The sequence below is a fragment of the Ceratina calcarata genome, unplaced genomic scaffold (genome assembly GCF_001652005.2).
Source record: "Ceratina calcarata isolate Rehan_Ccalc_2016 unplaced genomic scaffold, ASM165200v1 scaffold46, whole genome shotgun sequence".
Lineage (NCBI taxonomy): Eukaryota > Metazoa > Arthropoda > Insecta > Hymenoptera > Apidae > Ceratina > Ceratina calcarata.
Window position 1 is genome coordinate 281,533 of NW_017170028.1, and position 22,818 is coordinate 304,350.

The 22,818-nt window shown below is 40.8% G+C and overlaps 3 protein-coding genes and 1 long non-coding RNA gene across 4 annotated transcripts in view; 3 read left to right on the top strand and 1 right to left on the bottom strand.

Annotated features, from left to right (window-relative positions):
* The window catches only part of Ndf (Nucleosome-destabilizing factor), a 26,011-nt gene extending 21,677 nt beyond the window's left edge, over window positions 1-4,334 (bottom strand). Inside the window, exons 1-7 of the mRNA XM_018028517.2 lie at window positions 4,142-4,334; window positions 4,012-4,048; window positions 3,179-3,267; window positions 2,971-3,097; window positions 2,721-2,822; window positions 2,442-2,633; window positions 1,870-2,043 (exon numbers count right to left, since the gene is read on the bottom strand). Coding sequence (XP_017884006.1) covers window positions 1,870-2,043; window positions 2,442-2,633; window positions 2,721-2,822; window positions 2,971-3,097; window positions 3,179-3,267; window positions 4,012-4,048; window positions 4,142-4,176 — 756 coding nt within the window. The 5' untranslated portion in view covers window positions 4,177-4,334. The remainder of the gene's footprint in view (window positions 1-1,869; window positions 2,044-2,441; window positions 2,634-2,720; window positions 2,823-2,970; window positions 3,098-3,178; window positions 3,268-4,011; window positions 4,049-4,141) is intronic.
* A 247-nt stretch (window positions 4,335-4,581) lies between these two features.
* On the top strand, window positions 4,582-7,066 carry Ndfip (Nedd4 family interacting protein). The gene is made up of 6 exons (XM_018028506.2): window positions 4,582-4,871; window positions 5,292-5,438; window positions 5,500-5,640; window positions 5,718-5,841; window positions 5,898-6,083; window positions 6,153-7,066. The coding sequence occupies exons 1-6, from the start codon at window positions 4,848-4,850 to the stop codon at window positions 6,254-6,256; spliced, it is 726 nt and encodes a 241-aa protein (XP_017883995.1). The 5' UTR covers window positions 4,582-4,847; the 3' UTR covers window positions 6,257-7,066.
* A 356-nt stretch (window positions 7,067-7,422) lies between these two features.
* On the top strand, window positions 7,423-20,359 carry REPTOR-BP (REPTOR-binding partner). The gene is made up of 4 exons (XM_018028501.2): window positions 7,423-7,613; window positions 15,261-15,354; window positions 18,176-18,297; window positions 19,284-20,359. Exons 1-4 carry the CDS (start codon window positions 7,575-7,577, stop codon window positions 19,386-19,388), a joined length of 360 nt encoding a protein of 119 aa, XP_017883990.1. The 5' UTR covers window positions 7,423-7,574; the 3' UTR covers window positions 19,389-20,359.
* A 1,328-nt stretch (window positions 20,360-21,687) lies between these two features.
* Window positions 21,688-22,818, top strand: part of LOC108627335 (uncharacterized) — a 153,692-nt gene continuing 152,561 nt past the window's right edge. The window contains exon 1 of the long non-coding RNA XR_001916717.2: window positions 21,688-21,777. This is a non-coding gene — a long non-coding RNA (uncharacterized LOC108627335). The remainder of the gene's footprint in view (window positions 21,778-22,818) is intronic.

Genomic DNA, 22,818 nt, shown 5'->3' on the forward strand with positions numbered 1-22,818 from the left:
AATCCGACCATCCCAGCGTCGAAACGGCGAACTTTTGGAAAAAAATTTCATTTTTTCTCAATAACTCCTAAATCATTGGAGATACGGGAAAATTGCATAGGACCTTTCTTGTAGAGGACGACGAGATCTACAATTTCTATATAAAAGTTTTTCGGTAGCATCAATAGTTTACAAGTTATTTGCAAAAAACTGTTTTTTCGTTTTTTGCAAATTACTCGTTAACTATTGACGCTAGCGAAATATTTTTACATGGAAATTGTAGATCTCGTCATTCTCTACAAGAAATGTCTAATGCAATTTTCCCGTATCTCGAACGGTTTGGGAATTATTGGCAAAAAACGAAAATTTGGAAGAAATTGAAGGGGTACCCCTTGGAAAAATCGAAAATTTTTTTTTGTTGTTTATTATTAGCAATGTTCTACCGACGTCTGATTTCTTTTTAAAAAATGCGTTTCTAAAGTGCATAAACTTTTGGGATTAACTGTATAGCCAATATATCCTTAAATATTTGTTCTCGATGTGTATTACAGCTGAGAATTGTAAGACGTTGAAAATAATTGACGGGGACTGATCATAAGATTAGTCATAAAACGCTCACTAACGCTGTTAGATATGCAAATTAGGTGGCTACAGACGTACTTCACCGGAACAACCACTCAAAAATAGGCTGTGGAATACCGTGAGAACATTCGGTTCTATGACATTACGTATTGTGTAGCGAGATGAAGAATACCGTAAGAATACCGTGTGTATATTTTGTTATATTAGGCATTGAAATCGCACAATAATTTGCCATTAATCAAAAGTTCCTCTTATGAAGATAAGAAGCTGCGACGTTTCGAACGCGTCGGGTAGTTTGTATTTTTCTGCATTTTTAACTTATACTAGTGAACGTTATATATATGGTAGAAACGTTAATAAGAAATAGTTAAATTAATTATTTTTGTAGAAATAACGCAGATAATTTTAGAGAAAAATTAGGATACATTCTTTATCTAATTGATACAAAGAAAGTTCTAAGAAACTTCCACTGTTATTTTTTTAAGGCCATTTTTTACGAAAAGAGAATTAGTTCGAAAACTTTTCCAACAGACGTTCCTTACTCTTTCTATTGCGTTACGCGATAGGTATTATTCTGAGCGGAGAGAGTTGTTGAATCATTTTATAATTCAAATACCCACAATATGATATTTTATGTTCTACTTGTCAAGCGATTTAGTTTGCTGTTTGTTTAAAATTATAATATAAGATAAGTAGCTTAAAAATATGCTGAATATACAGCAACGAATAAATGATATTGTTTATTGAAATAGTTTTTTTCTTATTTTAACCCTAATAATTTTCATCTCGACAAAATCATTTGAGCTTCAGAGTGAAAAAAATTATCAACCGTATCAAAATTAAATTTGTAAAGACCTGTCCTTCTGTGACGTGTGTCAATAATATTTCGCTCATTGGACATAGGATTCACTACCGAAGAAGCGAAACGCGACAATGACATTCTTGCTGACAGTGCTAAAAAGTTTGATAATCATAGCAGTCGCGACGGTTCATATAAAACCTTCCGCATTATCACTGATTTATGGAATTACTTGATCTTTTTCAATTTAAACTTACAACGCTATGTAAAATTATGTAACCATTTGAAATGTACGTAAAAATAAACGAAATTCAACCACGATCAATTTGCTATTCTACTCGCATCAATAACGTAGTTCTTTTATATTAATTGCAATTAAATGAAAAACTAATATGTTACGTGTGTGAGAATCTGATTTTTGTTATAATCATAAAGAATTTTTCGAGTAATCACATCATAGTAGCAACTGTGTACTGTCTATTATTTTATTATAAATAAAGTGTACATACCTTTTCCTGTGTCCGATTCCACACAATTACGCTGTGTCCACTGTTGATCAGGTTTTTCACGATGCCGCTACCCATGATCCCCAAACCCAGGAAACCGAATTTCAAGTTCGACGGAAGAATGTTTTTCTCCTTCAGCGTTTGCGACAACGTTTCCACGTCCAAGGGAGGTGTCACCTGTAACAAAAGATGACAAGATATGAACGATTACACGTATAGTAATTTCATTGCAACTCAAACTCAATGAAACAGTTTGAAAATTTAGATATTAAAAAGAGCTGGTTTTTCACAGAATTAAATTGAAGAATCCAGTGATATCCATGCTACATCACTTTCCAAAATTTTATTATAAAAAATTGCTGTCAGATTATTGTGGAAAGGGATTAAACAGGATGGGACGTTTTTATTTAAATAAACATAATGTATAAAAAGTTGTATATCCCAACTTTTGACTTTAAAGAGCTACTTGATATTCAGCACTTCAAATGAAAATAATTCATTTCGTTCGAAGGAATAGATCAACTATAATGTATCCTTGAATATGTACCACAGAACTATATTAAAAATACACTTACAGGTCTAGCAATATTCGCGGGCCTATTGAGAAGAGTTGATCCTGATTTTCGGGGAGGAGTCGAGTGATTTAATGCAGGACTAACGCTGCCAACTCTGTTACTGTTACTCGTACTTGATTCTCTTCGCTGCTTCTTAGCTGGTCGACGAGCCTCGCTACTACCAGTCTCCATTCTCTTGGTTTTCGGTGTTTCCTAAATATATTACATACTTTTATGCAATTATGACTCGTCGAAAAAGAGACAATTGAATTATATTTTTTATATAAATTGTGACCTAACCTTACGAGGTTTAGGTGTTTTTACTATATTTTTCTTGTCAGATATACTCTCTTCCTTAAGTCTGTCGAACAATGAGTCTGGATCTAAACCATCCTCAAATACCTAAAGCACATAACGTTGTAGACTATAGTGGACTGGCCTCACATCATTTTATTAAGAAATAACAGCTTTCTTTATGATTTTTTTCTATTACATAAAAGGCAGTCTAGTAATTGCATCGAACCATATATTTTTGATTTGCATAACTTACCTCCCCATTAGCAATAAATTCCTCTATTGCTTCCACTGCATCCTTAAATGCACCAGATTTACTAGATTTTACAAGTGTATCTTTGTACTCTTGATACGGTTTTATATTAGTTTCCTCTATCCATGCGCTATAAGAAATGTTTTGTATAAATTTCAAATGTATATATATCACAGAACATGAAAGCATAAGGAACTTCATTAAAACTTACTAATTATTTGTTCCAAAGAAGAAAATACATTGAACAGGGCCCTTCTTAGTATTTGTCGGTTTCTTTAAGTCCTTTGAAGGATTAGATACCTTAAGAGATGCCATGAAGACATTAGTGAGTACACATATACTTTCCTTGTTATATGATAAAATATAAATCAAATGAAATAATAAGGACATTTTACATTTCATGTTTTGTAACAGATAAATAAATATTGAAAGTGCGAAGTTTGATAAGGTTCAACATTAAACATTTTAAACATCCTCTAACTTAACAAATTTAAATATAAATACTATTGTTAAACAGAAATATAAATTATACTAAACACAGATACAATTTATACTTTTATTTCATACTATGCATAAATTCACTTATAAACAGGAATGGGAATTGTAATTAGCGCGTAAATCTTTGGCAACGTTTATCTGCCAACAGGAATAAGTATTTTTTCATCGAAGAAATGTACAATCTAAAGAACAACTGGTCACATGTAATGTAAACACATACACGTTTTCCTTCATTTACTCATGGACATCGTGGCTAACGTTGTGAAAGCGCAGAATGTACTTTAGGTTATATTTTCGTAGTATGCGCGCCAATTTAAATTCGAAGGTCGGACGAGGCGGGAGACATACAACGAGAGACAACAGTTGTATCAAACATTCTATAAAATGCTTCGACTCGCGGTGTTACAAAATACAGTTGTTAAAAAGGTGACGCGAATGGAATCGAGTACGTTCCCGCCAAATATGATGGCCGCGTTTGACTTCGTGGCGCGTACGATCAAGCAAAGAGTAGTTAACGCATAAGCGTTAGTAGTCAGTTTGACTTACCCGACCAGGCCAAGGCGAAAATCCCTTCATCTTCGCCCTGAAATCCATAAAGAGATCGATTAGTATCACTGCCATTAACGTATCACTATTTCTACGAACATTCATTGATTAGCACATAATGAGTACACACCATACTAGATCACCCAGTTTGAATACCTCCGACATAACGAAACCTCAGTACCTCTCTCACTATCGGCAAGCGACTGACTGACGAGTAGAGCGTCGTTTGTGCATGACGACGTGATCCAAATTACCCCCTCCAAAGCAAGTGATTCAAATGAACGTTTGATCCTCGTTTACGGTTTTTGTTAATGAAGTAATCGACGTATATATACATTTCCACATTATTTCCATTGATTGTCCTGTCTTTCACTCAAATATTAATAACAAAGTGGTATTAATTAATTATTACATACTTCCGGTAAGAAGAAAAATACCAGTTCGTTATATTCCCGTCCTAAAGTCCGATTCTCAATGTCACATCGTGAACTACCAATCAAAATTCGACTTCGATTTTATAGTTTTTTCATACACGATTTATGATAAGCGTATGTAACAGTGTTTGATAACACAAATATAGATTTTAATATGCGGATGGAAATGTTTGCTAATGGATAATTGTGAGAAGTGAATCGCTCAAGCAGGTTAACAGAATTGATAGACGTGAAGGTGGAAGAAACTCTGGGTCCACGGTAATATAGTCTTGCCAGCTGTCAGCCATCGATTGTAAGGAACTTTCCTGCCTTACAAAACGGCGTTACACAGAAAACAGTATTTTTAATTTCTCCTACGTAACCAAAATTACACACTCGTGCTACGTATAAATTTCACCGAGAATGGATAATAACATTCCTTACATGGTACGTTTCACAAACAATGGTCTTCGCGATAAATATTTTTCGTGTGCAATGTTTTAAAGGCGATAGTGAACAGTTTATAGTACATCTCCTAATACTGAAGTGCCTTCCTGTTAGTTTAGTTTAGTGAACATATATTTACCATACATAAAATATTCGTAAAATATGATAAAAGCTGGACGCGAATAGTGACGGGCAAAGCTCGTGACAACATTGCTCACGTAAATCGTCATTTGTTTCCAGAGAAAAATTTAGGATTGAAAATTAAATGACAGAAACAAGTCTTTGTTACATCGTTTTCATTTTCTTAATACCAAAGTCTAATAATAAATGTGACACGAAGAAGACCTGATCTGTTTAAGTGTTTTTAATCTACTTTTGATAAAAGATAGTAAAGATATGTGTTAACAGTTAAATTGTTAGCCTCCACAGGTGAATAATGATTCAAATGGTGAACCATCATCTCAAAATGAAGTACCTACGTTGACCGTGTCATTGCCAGTCATGCAAAATGATATAATTAATTCAGGAAACATCGCAGCAGCACAGACATCAATGGAAAATAGAATGGTATGTACTTAGCATTATATCTATGAAAATATGTTTATCACTAAAGAGATTATAATTGCAGGCTGGAGGAGAAGAAATACCACCTCCAAAGGCAGATTTTTCAGCTCCACCACCGTACGAAGTAGCTACAAAATTACCCAGTTATGAGGAAGTTCAACGTGAGAAAACCTTGCAAGGAGAACCTTATCCTCAAATACATATGGTGATTAATTACATCAGCCTCTTAGTAAATGGCCAATGCCATTAATAAAAAAGTAAATATTCTCTTTATTCTTATAGCTTGATAATCTCAGAACGCCAGCAAGGCCTCTAACAGTTCTGGCTATAGATACTGAGGTCGCAGAGGGAGATCCTGAAAATGGTTTACTCGGCACTGATTTTATGTTCTTTACAGCATTTTTAGGTAAGACACAGTATTCGATCATGTACATAACGTCCTAAAAACTTTTTATCTTGCAGTTGCGTTTTTGTTTAATTGGATCGGATTTCTGCTTCTGATGTGCTTCTGTCATACAATTGCATCACGATACGGCGCGTTGTCTGGTTTTGGTTTATCTTTGACAAAATGGACATTGATTGTTAAACATTCCACTGACCTGGCATCTCGTGAAAATTCTTGGCTGTGGTGGCTAATAATGGGATTTGGTTCGTACCTTTATCGATGCTCTGTTTCTTATGTATAAAGAATACTTTTAATTCATATTTAAATTTTAGGAGTTCTGATTTGTGCACGAGCGATTGTTCAATATTTGAACATTAAGCGTGGTTGGAGATTACTACCCGGAAGTGCTCAGGAGCGCTTACTCTTTTTTTATTAAGCTACTAAATCAGCACTTTTATCTAACTTGGCTTTAGAACAAACAGCATTTCTATCTGGGGTTGTATTTGTACAATATATGTAATCTATACCCTTTAAAGATATTACTTTGTATTGGCTATATAGTCTTCTATTACCTATTAGAAAAACAAATATGAAAATTCTCGAGACGATTAGCGAAATTCGCTTTTTTGTGGCATAAACGATGCAAGATGGAAACAGAGATAAGGAAATTTTCGCACATGATTTTACGTATTAGTTTCACATAGATAAAATGAAACATAAATTTGTATTGCTCAAATAGCGCGAACGATGCTTCACTGTGTGAACTACTGTTAATTTACGCGTCGTTCATTTAAACATGAATTGCTTCATAACATTAAACGTACGTAAGTTCATTACTTATAGAATTGGTGTTACGGATAATGGAAAATTTATTTTCGAAGGCAAGAAAAACATATAATCATTGTTCAACAGGTATCGAAGTATAAAAGTTCTAATAATGATATTGTGTAATACCTTCTAGTGTTAGACGAGCTTTTAGAATTTTCATTATATATGATCTATATGTACTGATAATCTGAATTGCTTATTTGTATATTACCATAATTTATAGACAGAATTCTTGAGAGAGATAATGAGTTACTCTTATGAAATATACACATGTACGTGTACGTATATGTCTTCTTATACGTACATATACGGAATCTTGTGAAAAAGAAGTTCTACTATACATACATTATATGTTATATTGTCAAAACCTTCATTGTTATATACTTATTGCAACAATATAAAAAGTTAATGTGTCTTATATTTTTTTATTATCCATAGTTATGTAAATATACTTCTGTATCCGTTTAAATACAGTTTTTAATCATTATAAAATTTATTATTGCTAATGACAGTGAATTACTTGTTTTGCAAAGAAATAAATGGTTTTAGATAAAACGAAAATGTTCTCTATATAAATACATACTATATATGTGTTCTATTATTTAAGATTAACTTACTTCCGCTTTAATTAAATCTCAATGTTGTCCAGCTAAGTACAAAATTCTTGTTTACCTACCATTCAATCATATCAGATTCCTGGTAACGTTTCGTGATCTGGCCACGCGAGACGCTTTGAACAGTGATCGTGACGTAATATGAATTACTCGATAGTCGGAGATCTGGGGGTCTGCTGAGTGACCTTGCAGTGTTTGTAAACAGACACACGCTGCCGTTGCAGAGTGTTGAAGCTCAGGAAGGAATCACGAACGAACAAAGCGTGTTGCGAAGATTGAGGAACGTTCAATCCGAGTAAATCCGCTGCAATCATGGAGGTGGAGCCTATGTGTATCACGGAAAACGAAACGGTGAGTCGACAATTTGGGGAAATGGTGAAGTGACAACGTGCTCGCGTGATGCAAACTGGCATGAAAAGCGAGAAATAAGATTACGCGGGTTAAACGGATTACACCATGTTGTGCAAAGAGGGCGCGCGAACGAAATGACAGTCGTTTTTATAACGTATGTTGGGTCGAAATTGACAAGAAAGGGCGTTGTTTATTTCGTTTGACGTCAAGTCCCATGGGATCGAAGGTTTGGCAAGGGGTCGCGGAGTGGGGGACAGCCAGAACCGAAGGGTGGCTGTTTGATTGTGTGCGTTAATACTCCTTCATTTTCGTGTATGTAGCAAACGCTGACGTTCGATGTCGCTCTTTTGTTCCGTTCTTTCGCATATTTGTCAAGCGATCGCGCCACGTGTTTCGATCATCGACAGATGACGCTACTGTCTCAAATTAGTCATATGACCGTCAGACGGGGAATGCGTTGGAGTTTGTCTTAAAATCACGAACATGTCTTGTGGTTAATGTCACAAAGTGCAGAATTAACTTGTAAACAAAATGGAATCGTGTTGTTAAGATTATACTAGTGCTTCGTTATCTTGTGACGTATCACATTTAGTTATTACTCTTTGATTAGGAACATTGTAACACATGTGATACGTTATCGCAAATGAATTTGCTATCATTTGTGTAAACAGAATAACAATAAAGTTGATTAGATATTTGCTATTTAGTGACCAATCGTGTCAGTAGTTCATAGAAAAGAAAAGAATAAATGTAAAAAAAGTAGAAAAAGCGTCTAACTAAATCAAAAACCTCAATGTTATTTTTATATAAATGCAACACGAGTGTAATTACTTTCAATCGAAACTTCCTGCAGTTCGATCGTATAGTCATAGCAGAATACCTGGTTGATGCGTTCAAGAAATATGGAGGGAAAGTTGAACGCAATTTTAAAATTGCGGCCGATCGTTTCCGTGAATCATCGTTACGCGTCGCTGTGGTCGTATAATATTACCGGTTGCACTGTTCGGGCACCGGTACCGAGCACCACGTCCCTGAACACTGTGTTTTAGCCCGTCAACTGCGCAGTTGACACAGCTCGCACGTCGCGTAGTACCGGTGAGTTTCCAACAGACACATTTTATACGTTTTTATTTTATTCTCGTAACTCTCGCGCACTTTAACTACCTCCGCGTTTCGACGATTCTCTCTCTCGGGATAGCCGTGAAATTAGCTCCGTTCTCTGAACGCCTTATATGCACACTATTTCCGAATATTCTGTTGACTCTATCGTCGTTCAGTTAGTACTTAGTACGTAAGTACGCACGCTTTTTCGCCGGTGAACCCTGGGATTGTCGATGCCCGAGCGCGCGCAGCGTTTTAAATTCACCGATTCTCGCAAGATCCGCTTTCGACGTCATTACGTTCGAAATGCCGGTCGATCCTGCCTTCGATCGCCTACACGCGACGCTACTGCGCAATTCAACGGTACGCATCTACCCCGATGGAGAACGGTGCCGTCGATCGTGAAAGCTTCTCCGTACAAGCATAACGCCAAGTATATTTATACGATCACCAAAAGGGAACCCGTCCTTTTCTACGATACATAACGCCAGCCTGTCGACAAGCATTTTTGTCTTTCGACGTGCTTTAAAAGTTTCCCACCTACGTCTCGGTCGAAATTTGACCCAAGCTTGACGCGTCCAATAAAGTTTCACGGGGTCACGACCCACTCGCGTAATTCAGTCGCAGTGATACCTACCTGAGAATGTCATCACTCAATCGATGCTGCCGCTTTAACTGCGCGACGCGTTTTAAGAGGTAATAAGTTTTTCCGACCAAGCCGCTTCTTCTTGCTCAGTTCGTAGCGCAACATCGAGAAAATTCGGTAGCGACGTTTCTCGTGAATCGCCTCGTTGAATAAGTGGAGCTTAGTCGACATTTTCCATCGGGATTACTCTCGAAATTTACATTCCGATACTGAGCGTGTTTGCAAACACTTTTCGGATTCGAACGTGCTGGTCTCGACACGAGAAACTCGATACGAGAAGCCTCCTTGTTTACTCGCACCGCTGATAACTATCGGAATCGCGTTTGCGAAATCGGAGCGTATCGCAATTCGCGAGGAAAAAATATTCCACGACGTTGGAAAGGATTAGGGCACCGGAAACGAAGTTCTTGCCAAAAACAGTATCCAAGCGAGTACTATAATTTTCCTAACGTTACTCGTACGTAATGCCTGTCGTTACATTCATCGTATGTATTTATGTTTCATGAATAATTTAATAGGAATCGAAGAAATGATTAAGGGATTATATCGTCATTTATGTTCTTGGTGACCGAAGAAAGAAACTACCTCGCGTTAAAATAGGCATGTCTAAAGTAGGTCGATACCAATAGGGTTTCGAGTAGATTGCAATGCCGCTCGATCGCTAGACGACGAATCTTAGTAGGTGGAAAGTATTTCGCAGGCAATCTCGTGGCAACTGTCTCCTGTCTTTCGAAATCTTTCTTACGACTGCAGTGCAACTGAAGCGTAGCGAACGGTAACATCACCAGGAGATAGACGTTTCTCGGTTCGTACCTAAATCTCTTATGACAGTTGCACATCGACACGACCTTGTCGTCACTCGATAGACTCTTCCAACCTTGTCACAAACTCTCCTGTCTGATGTATCGGATTTAGGGATTTAGTGCTAAAAGTAGTTTCTTTAACGAATAACTGGTCACTGTATATCAGAACAACAGACATTTAATAATTGGTTATCGAAACGATGATACAACGTTGGTGACCGATAGATCTCGAGAATTTAATGCGGGAAACGAGCGGATATAGTATAACTACACGCGTGCTGTTGAATTTACGAGATATTCGTTGGCATGATGATTCCAGCGTGACGCTTTACCATTGTGTTCACAGAACCTCCCTCGTTCATTGTTACATAGCGGCGTCGGTGGCGCGGTTGCAAAATTACGAGGCTTCCTTCTCCTCTTCTTCTTTGTTCGTCTCTCATCCGGTCGCGTTAGTTCTCCGGTGAACAATGACGTGGAAAAGCCCAAGGAGGCTTTACGCGTATTCTCCGTGTCTTGTCGTTTTTGCACATGTTTTGTTCTTTTCGCACCTGTGTGCGTTGAGAACGTCGTTTGCGAACGATCCCCGTCCTCAGATCTCGTAACGAGACATAAATTCGTTTTTACAAAATAATCGACGAGTATCGCGAACAGCTTTGGAATAATCGTGTGTTAATCGTCCATAAAATAATTTTTTTCCCGCTCGCGTTCGATTTCCAGTCGTCAGCGTGCGAGACTCTGCTACACTTGCAACGTCCTCGATCCAGTCGCTGTTTCCCTTTACAAGAATTCGCTTTGTAGGTCAACGCTAAAAGAGCGTCGGAGGATCGCACCAGCAACCTTCGACGAACGGAGGTAATAATAAGGTTGTGCGCTCGGTGGATCCGGTAACTGCGCTGCACGCTCACTCGGTGCCGTTTTATAAGCGAAACTCGCAGTTGCATCGAACATTAATGTACTCTCTGCAATACTACGAATTTAGTTATTAGCTGATAACCATTTACGAACGTATTCGTTTGCGTTTGATCATTTGCATCACGAAATTCGAGAAGGAAGCAATTTTGATCATTTTTTCAAAGGTAGAATAAAATGCAGACGTTCTGACGGAGATGTGCTTGGAATCTTTAGCTTCTCATTAAGGTTCGGAAATAATTTCAAAGATGAGACTAGCAATTTTGTGGGATACAGCAGAAGAGCAGTCTTTTCCTAATGATTTTTCTACGTTCCGTCTTCGACAAACGTTGTTATGAATTTCTATCCCCGGAGAAGCAGAAGAGGATTTCGTATCTAATTCTGTTCGTCGACTCGGTAGACTCTTCTGAATAATTGAACCTCGCGGCGATCCCCGTTGCTACTTCGTGAAGAATAATCCACCATATCTCGGTCTTAATATTACGCTCGACGGAGTAAAGTTGTATGTTTAGTTGTAAGAGAATTTGGATTGAGCTGACAACCGCGTTATTTGTACTCGTATGAAAATCGAGAAGTCTTATTTTCATTTCCATGAGTCATTCTCGTTTTGTAAAAAAAAAAACGATTCTTTTGGGTGTTAAAAAAGACATGTTGGCAGATTTCTTCGATAGTTCGTTATTGCACGGTTTGAAGTGTTTAAAATTAGCCGCGTGAACAAGACCGCGTCGCCGAGGTCGGTCGGTGCGATCGCGGAAAATAGAAGAGAGACGAGAAAGGGAAAACCAGGAAGAGCCCGGGGTTACCCGGAGTTAAATTGACGGGAGCAGTTAGGAAGTAAGACAGCAAGAAACCAGGATGAGAACGCGGGTGGTAAGGAGGATTTTGACGTAATAAAGGAAATCGGGAGAGGGGGAAGTTGGATAACGCTTTTAAGAGAGCCTCTCGCTAAGGGACTCTGGGAGTAATTCCGTTAATAATGAGAATTAATTGAACGACGAGTTCTTTCCGTGAAATTTGAGAGTGGTCTAGCTCGCAGAAAAGAGGCGGAACCATGGATGGAATCTAAGAGGGTGCCACGATTCCCGTACTATTTGTAATTAAAGATCTCCTGCTCGAGAGGTGATCATCTGAATGTTGATGCGTCGAGTAGACGGATTACGTACGGCGCGATTTTCGTTGATACTCTCGGATGCATCGAAAATGCGTCCGGGAAGAGGCAAGAAATGTTGTAATCAGAATCGATTGTGCGACTCTGAGCCGCTCTCGGGGGAATACCACGGGTCAATCAAGGGATAGGATAAAAAGAAACGTTCTATATTCGTCACGGTGAAGTTCGTGTAAAGTGAATCGAATCGAACCTGGTCTCCGTACGCGGTGGGCAAATACTTCATTAGAGCGAATTCGCTGGGTAACGCGGGCGAATTTTTATTCTCCCAGGTTTAAACAGTACCGCGATGCTTGTTCGATCGATAAATAATTTCACTTTGACGAGCGTACGAAACTTTTTGAACGGGACGTCATCGTTATCAGCAGATGTACGCGTTGCATCTAATTGCTATCTTTTTATCGATAACATCAATTCGCGTAGTCGAGAAGCGGATCAAATTTTCCTGTAGAACAATTGTTAGGTAATAATCAACATGCCGTTGTCAACAATAACAGGCTTTAATTTCCTAAATAATATTTTGTATATACATTGTTATAAAAAGAATGAAATAGACATAGTGTTAGGAACTTAACACATCGTAACAGCGTGGGAGATTTCCTTTGACACGTTTGCTGGTCACGCTTGACACGCATCGGTACGTAGAAACTAAAGCGCGTAAGTACAGCGTAGGGTACGTGCCGTAGCGACGAGTCGCGCGTTAACGCCGTTAGATTAAATCACGTTCGATGCCGAGCGGAGAGAGCCTTGGTATGAAGCTGGTCGCGGCGATCCGCGCGCGTAACCCGGCTTTTGCGGCCTTTGCGCTCGAGAAATACGCGTAAGAGGGAATCGGTCGGCGAACAGCGAAACTACAAAGCGTGTGTGCTCGATTGTGTACAGTGTGGTTTACGAGCTTCCGGTCTCTGCCATGTAGCTACTATCGGGCATCCGAGGCTAGATCGCGCCGATGCAATCTCTCTCTCTCTCTCTCTCTCTCTCTCTCTCTCTCTCTCTTGTTCGTTACCTTCGCGACTATTCAAAGCGTTATCTCGCGCAGAGCCCAAAAGAACGTATCTTCCGTTCGCCAGACTAGATTGCTATCGATTTCCTAATGCATTCCCGGTTCTATGTTCCTAAGTAATCACGCGTCTACGTATACCTGTTGTTAACTCAATGGCTGCTACGTGGAAATTAGTGATTCGCACGGCAGGAATGAAAAGATAAAAGCATTAAGTATAACGCGCTGAGGTTCGAATCGATGGTAGGTATCAGCAGATGATAGACGAACGTCGGAAGCGGGCGAATCGTTCCTCTCGACGATCGGATACCCGTCAGGAATCCGAGTAGAATTGTCAGTCGCAGGGCGATGTTGCAGGTACCTGGGCGATAGGGATACACCAGGAAATCGACGGAAATGTCAGTGTCAGCGAGAAGAGGTTTGATGAGCTCCAACCTTTCCGGTGTGTGCGGGTTCTAAGCGTATCGAAGCCTGACAGTAATGTCGCGTAGAAGTATCAACAAACGTCGGGGAAATCACATTTTTCTACTATGCTAGTCATCTTCTTCTTTTTATGTCAATCTGCCGTTTGACGATCCAGCTTAATTATATTCTCGGCTTTAAGGCAAACCTCGCGAGGCTTCGCACACGAGGAGAATCCTTAAGCTCGCTCCTCTGCTCGTTCTCTGTATCTCTCCGTTCATCGCGGAACATCAATTCCATTTTCCATCCACAAAGAGCCGCGTACGCGAACCGACAGTTGGTTAAATAAAGACGGAAAACAGCGGCGAGACTCGAACCGAGAGGGAGATGAAACCAGCCGCGTGGGCGAAGGGTGAGAGAGGCGACGGAGGGAAAGAAGCGGTAGAGGAAAAGAAAGAGGATTCGAGGAGATTTAATACCAGATAAGATTGAGAGGAAAGGATAGGACCGAAGGGTAAACAGCTTCCCTAAAAGGGGGGCTGAATTTGTATTTTGTCACCCGTGAGTACATGCATAGCTAAGCCAGCGGCCGCGTCTCTGCTCGTCGCAACAACCGTGCTCCGGGGACGCGCGACGTTGAACGAATGGTGGTCGAGCGGGGCACACCCCGTCTACCATTGCGTGCATCACACTCGCTTTTCCGTCTTCCTTATCTCTCGAAAGGTTCCGAGACAGTCCTCCGCTCGCATCCTCAAGATTTTTCTCCTCTTTGCCTGGCAAACAATCAACCCACGAACGATGGCACTCCTTTGAAGCGGATCCTCGACTTCGAGTAACGACAAAAGAGACAGCCTCCCCGGCTCTCGTTTTACGAATCGGCTCACACGCGTCGACAGAACGTTGGCGAAGTTAAGTGGGTAACAATCGGGAATAAAAAGCCGTCGCCTGGTTCTTTTCGCGGCGGCTTTATTTGCGGAGAAAAATGCGCGGTTGGCCAAACGTGGCTTAGGACAGTTCCGATGGAGGCTTCATGCGGAGCTTTTAACGGATCTGGCTAAACTACTCTCACCCCTCTTCTCTCTCCGCCCTTTGTTTGATTCGATAAGCTTTTGTTTTCATTGAAAACGTGGGCCGTTGTGAGTTTGAACCAACTCGTTTGAGATATTAATCAGTGGCAGCAAGAAACAACGAATCAGTTATATTACACTGCGCTGTAGAGGCTCGTATTATCCACTTTCAAATCTGCCTACTACTGTTACGTTTCTGTGTTCCTGATTCAAATTTTGGATAGAGACGGCGACCATACAAAAATTTTCCTGAAATGCCGTACACCACGAGTACATACACGCAATGCTTTTGTCTATTTTGGGTTCGAATGCGTTTTACGATCGCTGGTGACGCGCAGCATAGTCCGGATTGTAAACGTTTTTTTACTCGTAAGCTCGTACGCACTCATTTCGCCTTTTATCTCGTACAATCATCGCAGCTCAAAGCTGTTATTCGTAATAGAACTGTTAATTACAATTCGCTTTGCTCGTCGGCACACGAATGCATTTTTCACCAATCAAGCCAGCGGGACAAGTTTTTCAATTAAATCACGTGGTTGTCCTTTTTATTGCAGGAGGGACCTCGCAGCGATCGGAAAGAGGGGGGTAAGAGGGGACGCAAGCCTGGAAGGAAGGGGTCCGACAAGACGGACATGAAAGCCAAGCTCGGTAAGAAGATTTCTGATATCCACGTTAATCTCCTTAAGTTTCGCTCATCCTGTATTATTTAAGCATAAAACAGAAGACTCTATGTCTCTCTTGATTTATCAATTCGCGGCACATTCTGTTCAGCACATTCTCAGACGGTAACAGATTTCTTCCGCGGGAGGATATGAAACGTGAAGTATCATGAGAATTTCTATTTCCACACGTTTATAAAAGTCGAACAAGTTAAATCGGTGCGCGGCGTTCCGTATTTCTGACTGCGTATTAAGCGAGAAAACAAGATGTAACCGCGCGCGTTTACACAAGGTGAGAAATGCACGCCGGTTGATTGCGGAGCGTCGGAGTGATGGTCCTCGAGTCCCAGACCTCTGACACCGTCGGAATATTTCTCTCAGAAACGATGAATATTTATGCTGGGTCAACTCTGGTGGCGGGAACCGATGTTACCGATGATTCCGTGCCGGAGGGGTGTGTTTTGCAATTCCATCGTTTTGCCAGACTAAACGATGGGGTGACGACATAGAAGAGCAGGCTCCGTCAGCATAGCCCTAGCTCCTACCAATTCTTTTCTATGAATAAACATATTTATTTTCTCAACAAACACGTATTTACTGTCCGCATGTTGACGAATAAAGCAAAGAGTAAAATTACCCTCGTAATAGACGTAATGTTTCATTTTCTTTTTTATGCTGTCGGTTTTTTCTTTTTCGTACATTCGTACTGGTTTCTAACGTTAGGTAGGGAACAGCGGGCGGGATTTAAGCTCGTTTTATGACCGGCCAACTTCCATCCTCGCGATTCCGCTCTGCGCCCGAATGGGCCACGTTTCCTCCTACGTTCTTGTTCCCCGCGATTTTGTAATTTCTTATCTGAGTTTGCCGAGTTCTCTCCCAAGGAAGACGCTACTCTCATTGAGTACTCCGACAGTCGTAACTCGCACCGTTTACTACGATCGGTGTCAGCAGACGTCGTAGTAAATCCAATTTCCCTTGATTCGATTCACGCATACGATCTTCCGGTTGATCTCGTTCGCGTGTATGCCCCGACCAGATTTTATTCGAATCCGATAGAGTCGTCCGATGTCGTCCAGATGCCGGATCTTAAATGGAGCCGCAAATTGGCTGCGCGAGGACGTTTAACTCCCACGTCCAGAAATGAATCGATTCCTCCTGTGGCAGGTTACAAGCATGGACGATCCGTCCATTACAGGACGCGTCCCCTTCGGTTGCAACTGCTGCCGGTTCGACATATTATCGTGCATTTAGATCGAACGAACCAACGCTGGTTCGTCCTCCGGTCAAATCTTGCAATTGTCAATTCCCGTTAACGGGAAGCAAACGCGAATTTATTCGGTGATCGAGGATCATTCTCTTAAAAAGAGGAGAAGTCGCGTAAAAGTCGAGCTCAGTGAACCGTGCACGCGATAATAACCGTCGTAAGAGGTTTTATCATGCGTTAGGAAAAATTTGCAATATCCTGCAACGACCATCATCAATCGATATTTTTATCCAACGTTTCTCCTTCGAGCGCGATCCGAAAACACTCCGCGCCACGTCGCGACGTGAAACTAATGGCACAGTTGTCATCTGTCAGGCCTCGCGAACCGCGAACACTCGTGAAAAATCTCGCGTCACATTTTGAGTTTTACGCGAATTTATCGTCGCGGATCGGTATATATGCTCGACGTTGACGGGCACGTCCTTCACCTTTGTTTGTAATTTTTACCGTGATAATTTATAGTCGATGCGAAACCGTGGGAGGAATATTTATCGGCGCTCGTTCTTCTCTCCGCGAACGATTTGTAGTTGGTGGAACCTCTACGAGTTGAAGTTCCGGAGCTTCGTTTCCTGTGGTATGCCAACTATTTAGTTCGTTCCGATATCTTCGATTTTATGGTATCTTCCGGACGCGTTTGCTATTCCGTGCGATCGCCGCCGGGTTAAGCAAGAAACCGCCATTTGTATTGTATTTGTATGCAGAATCGGACGCGAATGTTCGATGCACAAGTCACACTCTGTGGGATTCCTGCGTTTGTTATCTCCCGTATACAGAATTTATTTTTTTCCCTCTAATTTCCATGGATATTTCGCAGCGTTGCATGTACTGTTCTCTCCATTCTCCTTTTAAGTTCTTTACATATTCTCGTTACTTTATTGCGCACCGACTGACGCGTTTCGTTGGCGCGGAATAAAAGTATCGCGTTTCCAGTTACCGAGGCGCAGAGGCTGGCTTGAATGCATCCCAAGATATCGTTAAGCCGCGAATTTTTACGACCACGGTATCACGGTATCGTTCATGTTTCTTGGAAACGGCGTAATATTTGTATTCGCGCGTGAAAAGTCCGTGCGCAAGTGAGCCTCGTTTCAAAGGTACACCTTCCTTTCGCTATTAGAACTCCGTTTTGCTTATCTCGCGAACGCCAGACTTCGCGTGGCAGATTTTGAATTATTAAACGGCCACCACTGCCGTCTCGTCGTATTCGATCTGCCGTGAAAAATTTACCAAAGAAACGTCCCGGCTGCGATACACCCGTCCGCTTGTTTGGCTTCGCTTACCCTTTCCTATAATCGCCTTTTCCATCGAGCCTTTAAGAACGTTTCCCCTTGGCACGGTACAGAATAATAATAAAGTCTCCGCTGAAGTAAAATCATTTGAACCCTTGAAATGAAATAAAAGAAGTTCGATTGTCTACGAACGCTGTTATATCTGTATTTGCGAGAGAGAATAAAAAGTCGCGTGCTCATAGGACTTCACGAGGCGTTTCACGTCGCCGTGTCAGTCTCTCACGTCTCTTTTCATGAATCATTTCCGTCTGTTTTTCCAGAGCGAAGCCGACAGAGTGCGAGGGAGTGTCGTGCTCGAAAGAAGCTCAGGTATCAATACCTGGAGGAACTGGTGGCTGACCGCGAAAAGGCTGTGCTTGCGCTTCGAAGAGAGCTGGAGATGGTAAGTCCTCTTCTCAAAACGTCTACCCCTTCTTACAGCGTCCGCTATCAACTTATTCCCGACGACTCTCTTTTCTCCGTCGTGCGTATTTCGCAAGTACATACATCCTATCCCGTAGCCGTTTCCTATGCGACGAGGCGACAATAAATCCTCCCACTTGGAAGAAGTTCTCGCGAAGAGTGAGTTATGCGCCTATTATTCCAACGCCGCTGTTCACCGACGGACGTTTTTAAAGTCGTACATGTTCTCGATTATGCAATCGTGACCATCCCATTCGTAGAGAGAGTTACAGCTGCGCCGGAAACGCAGCGTCGCGGCGCGCGTTACGTTTGTATTTTCCGCGTACGTTAATATCGTAAATTCCCAGGGTGAGACAAGAAAATGGAGAACATTGGAAGGCGCAAAAGTTTTTCGAAAGAATCGTAAACATGTCTCCCCGTACCGTTTTTTCGCGGGAGTTAAAACCGCCCTGAACTTTCAGAAATTAGTTTCTCCACTTAAAAAACAATAGAATTTCGTACAGGCATTGAAATGTGCCTTCCTCTTTTATTCGCTCGGAATTTCTATTCCATTCGAGAACACTATTGCTCGAAGATAGTGGCGACCGTGTTAGAAAGACGACTCTGAGATTTATGTATACTATTCGCTCGATGATTAAGTATTATTGAATCAAGTAAATGGTTTAGAAGGTACGTACATTTGAAACGTATATTCATTGATCAAGTAAAATAATACGAGTGACCCGAGTTTGTCAAGCTTTCTTTGCAGTTTTCTATCAGAATAATCGTGCCTATCACTTATAGAAGAATCGAAAGGAAAGAAGAGAAGACCCTCTCCCGTAATCGTCTGTTCGCATCAACCAATCCTTTCCAGTGTCCTTTAAAGTTCCTGAAGAAACGGTTTTGGGTATAAAGAACGAAGTTTGGTCACGTATTAGTAGGACGGAGGTCGTGGTGTAACCCCGTTCGTTATTTTTCTTCTTGCAGTATCGGCAGTGGGGACAGGAATTAGACTCTGGACGTGTTCCCGAAGGACTACAGGCGATGCTGGAGGAATTCGACTCTCTCAAACGGGAGAAAGTGATCAAGTAACCCCGAACAAGAAACCGAGAAAGAGAAACACGAGTCCTCCGAACATCGAGCTCTGCCATTTTTTGTTTTCAACCTACATTTGGTACTCCTGTAGCCGAGTTTAAATCCCCGTTTTTTAGCGTATTCCTATTGTGAAGGGATTCTGTATCGAATTCACGTTTAAATCTTCGAACTCTACCTTGAGCCTCTACGCGAGAGTGGACAAAAGGGATTTTTTCTCGTTGCGATTTGCAATCTGTGTTCTTTCTTGCTAGCCCCCCCCCCCGCCTCCCCTTCGTTCTATTCGCCCCTTTTACGAAAAAGAACTTGATTCGACTTCGTTGTTTCTCTAGTTATCAATCGTTGTTTGTACGATTTTATTTTCGTCGACGTTTCACACGAAAAATTGTTTGTATCTCTTGTTGTTTCTGATCTCTTATCAGTTGACGAATACTTCTGCTCGCTTTGTCGTTATGCTTAAACGATAAGAAGAAAAAAAGCTGACAGGCCAGTCGTGCGAAGAGCACGAGTGGCGAACGTTGTACCTAAAAGTACCTTTTCAGATGATTATTAAGAGAAGTGAATATGTAAAAATTATATTTATGCTTGTTACGTTCTTGGTGTATCATAGTCGAAACAAAGTTTCGCAGTATTGCTTGTTCAAAGACTTTGTCACACTATATAGATATATTGTATATTATAGTAGGTGAACTCGTTGAGCGATCTAAACCTCGTTTTTCCAAATTACCGCCAGGAGCGTTTTTTGGTTCTGCAAAACGAAAGCCGTTCATGGGCACGTTCACGTCGGCGGAGATTGTATTTCTATATGGAAACGATATTTTTATAACGATGTGTAAAAAGATATCATTCTGTATAGATCATTGATATTGCGGGAATACGTAATATACAATGATATAAATATATGTATATATTTGTCTGGCAAAAATCAATCTAAAGATTGAATAAAATAAAATGCATATTTTTAAACAAAATCTACTCCCCTTCATATTTTTTCCTCTCCCCGAACTATCAAATTTTTTATTACCTCGTGCTATACGTTTTTATTTATCCTCTTTCTTTTTCAACAGGCAGCACATGCACGCAAGTATCATTTTGAAATAATATTTTTAACATTGATCTAGCGTTGCGTTGCGTTGCGTTTTAGTGTACGTATACAAATTTGCATATTCTGCCGTGTATACGTTCAACAAAATCTGTTTCGATTTACGCAGATCGCAACGCAATCTTCCATTGATATTATTCAGCGTATCGAAACGATGTTACTGCAGTTCGATAAAAAAAGCTCAAAGAGAACAGCACGATGCGCAGATATTGCTGTACGTATCTATATCGTACCGCGCATGTATTTGGCAAACAAAAAATCCAGAATAGTGAAATCTTTACGTGAACCAGACCGTTTCAAATAATAATTGAAAGAAACCAGCTGACCTGTATGCTAAGAATAAGATATTATTTCAGTCTCGCGCTCGAAACCGAACAGTCTGTACTATTTAAACATTGTCTCGGAAAGGTATTCCTGTTTCGAATTATTTAATTCGAAGTCGCAAGCTGAAATCGTATGAAAAATTAACGTTTACTCTTCGCATATAATTTTTCCGCAAATCTGATTTTATGTCGGAAAAGTAGCTTAATTTAGACAATTCACGTTTGCCAAATTAAGCGCACCATTTAATCCGTTTTCCGTTCGTGCATAAAGTAATTTGTAGTTAAAAGTAAATACGTGTTCACGTTTACGCATGGAATCTCTATCGATTTTCGCAAAAGCTTCTCAGCCACCTCGCCCAGATCTGCTCCATTAGGTCCACTTACGATGCTCGTAAATGATACAGAGTCCACGCATCTCGTGCGCCAGATAACGACGCGTAATCCCTCGCGTTATAAACGCTGTCCATTCAATCTCGTTCCCGCAGAAAATGCGTTTCCGGTGGACGCGCGTACACGAAGCCGGAGAACAGAAAAAGTGGTAAATTCGTTGCGCAAAGGACGCGTAAACGGGAAGAAAATGTGTACGATAATTCGATAATACCCAGCAAATGGTCGCGCCCGGTTTCCCGCGGACGAAACTCGTTCGTATTACGAATTTCGCCGGTGTCCGGTCGGATGGAAAAATTTCCGCGTGCTTTAAAAGAATTAATGATTTAACGTTGTTACGTGGACGGGACCGTGGGATGGAAATGATGTTAAAATGTTCCAATCGCAGAGATGTTTTATTATTAAACTTTTTTTATTCCCATGTCCACGGCTAATGGGTTTCGTGTCCTACAAGTTTATCCACAAAGCTTTTTTATTTTCAGGACCGTCGATGGGGTGTCGTCCAGCATACCGGGTGTATAAACAACAAAGGGAAAGCTCATAAAGCATTAACGGAACGGCGGGAACCGGGGATTCGGTGAGTGATTTCTTTGATTCAAACTTGATTAAAAAAAAGGAGAGGAATGCTTTTTTATACAATCGTCTTTTATACATAACGTCTTGAGTGATATTGCAAGGGGATATTATGGGACAGAGACAGGTTGTTCCATTTAATTTGTGTGCTAATGCTGTTACGAGCAGCGCGAACGGATTTGCGTTTCATTTACTTCGTAATTTATTCAATGACTGACACTTTTGTTTCTCGAACCCGCGCTTGGAACGAACTGCATAGTTCGCGTCGACGGAAGCAACAAAAAGGAGAGCCTGGTTTAAAAGTTGACGAGTTAATTCTGAACCGTCCGCGTCGGGGGATGTTTCAAAGTAGTTTTACTGTCACTCCATTAATCAGTATCGAGATAATTAATTTTTCAAAACAACTCGATTCTTCGTTCATCTGCACTTTGGTATAAATATTTTTTTATTACATTAAGACCGATGGATGTCTTAATACATATTTTATTAGGCTACTCATTTCGATTATCCTCTCACTTCTTCTTGACGAATAAAAGTTTTTTATCCGTCAGGTATAAATTTTTAAAGGATATTTCGTTCGGTCTTGGGGAAGAGTATCACTGGAGACGAAGGTACAGTTTAGATAATTCAAGCCTCATGGCTATTTAACGAGCAAAGAAATCCGAGATTTTCGGAAATGGAATGGCAGATTGCACGATAAGGTGAATCTTGCAAAGAGGTGTACATAAGAGAAGTCCCTGAAATTTTTCAGACAGCAGTAGTTATGGTACAAAGGTAGCAAGGTAGCAATTCGACGCACATTCGACCGATTGACTCGTCTCTGATCCGTCTGAGCATTGATTCAATCACAGACGTGGTATAATATTCACGAACCAAGAGGTTCTGGCAAACGTAGCCTGGGCTGAGTCTTGTGGCCCGGCACCTGGAAATGGTTTCCCGTGGAGATTAACCGTCCCTCCACGCTGTCCGGATCGGCTATCGGGGTTTACAATTGACCGAATTGTAAAGCCGTCTTTCCTAAAGCGGAACGCGATCGACCTGTCGA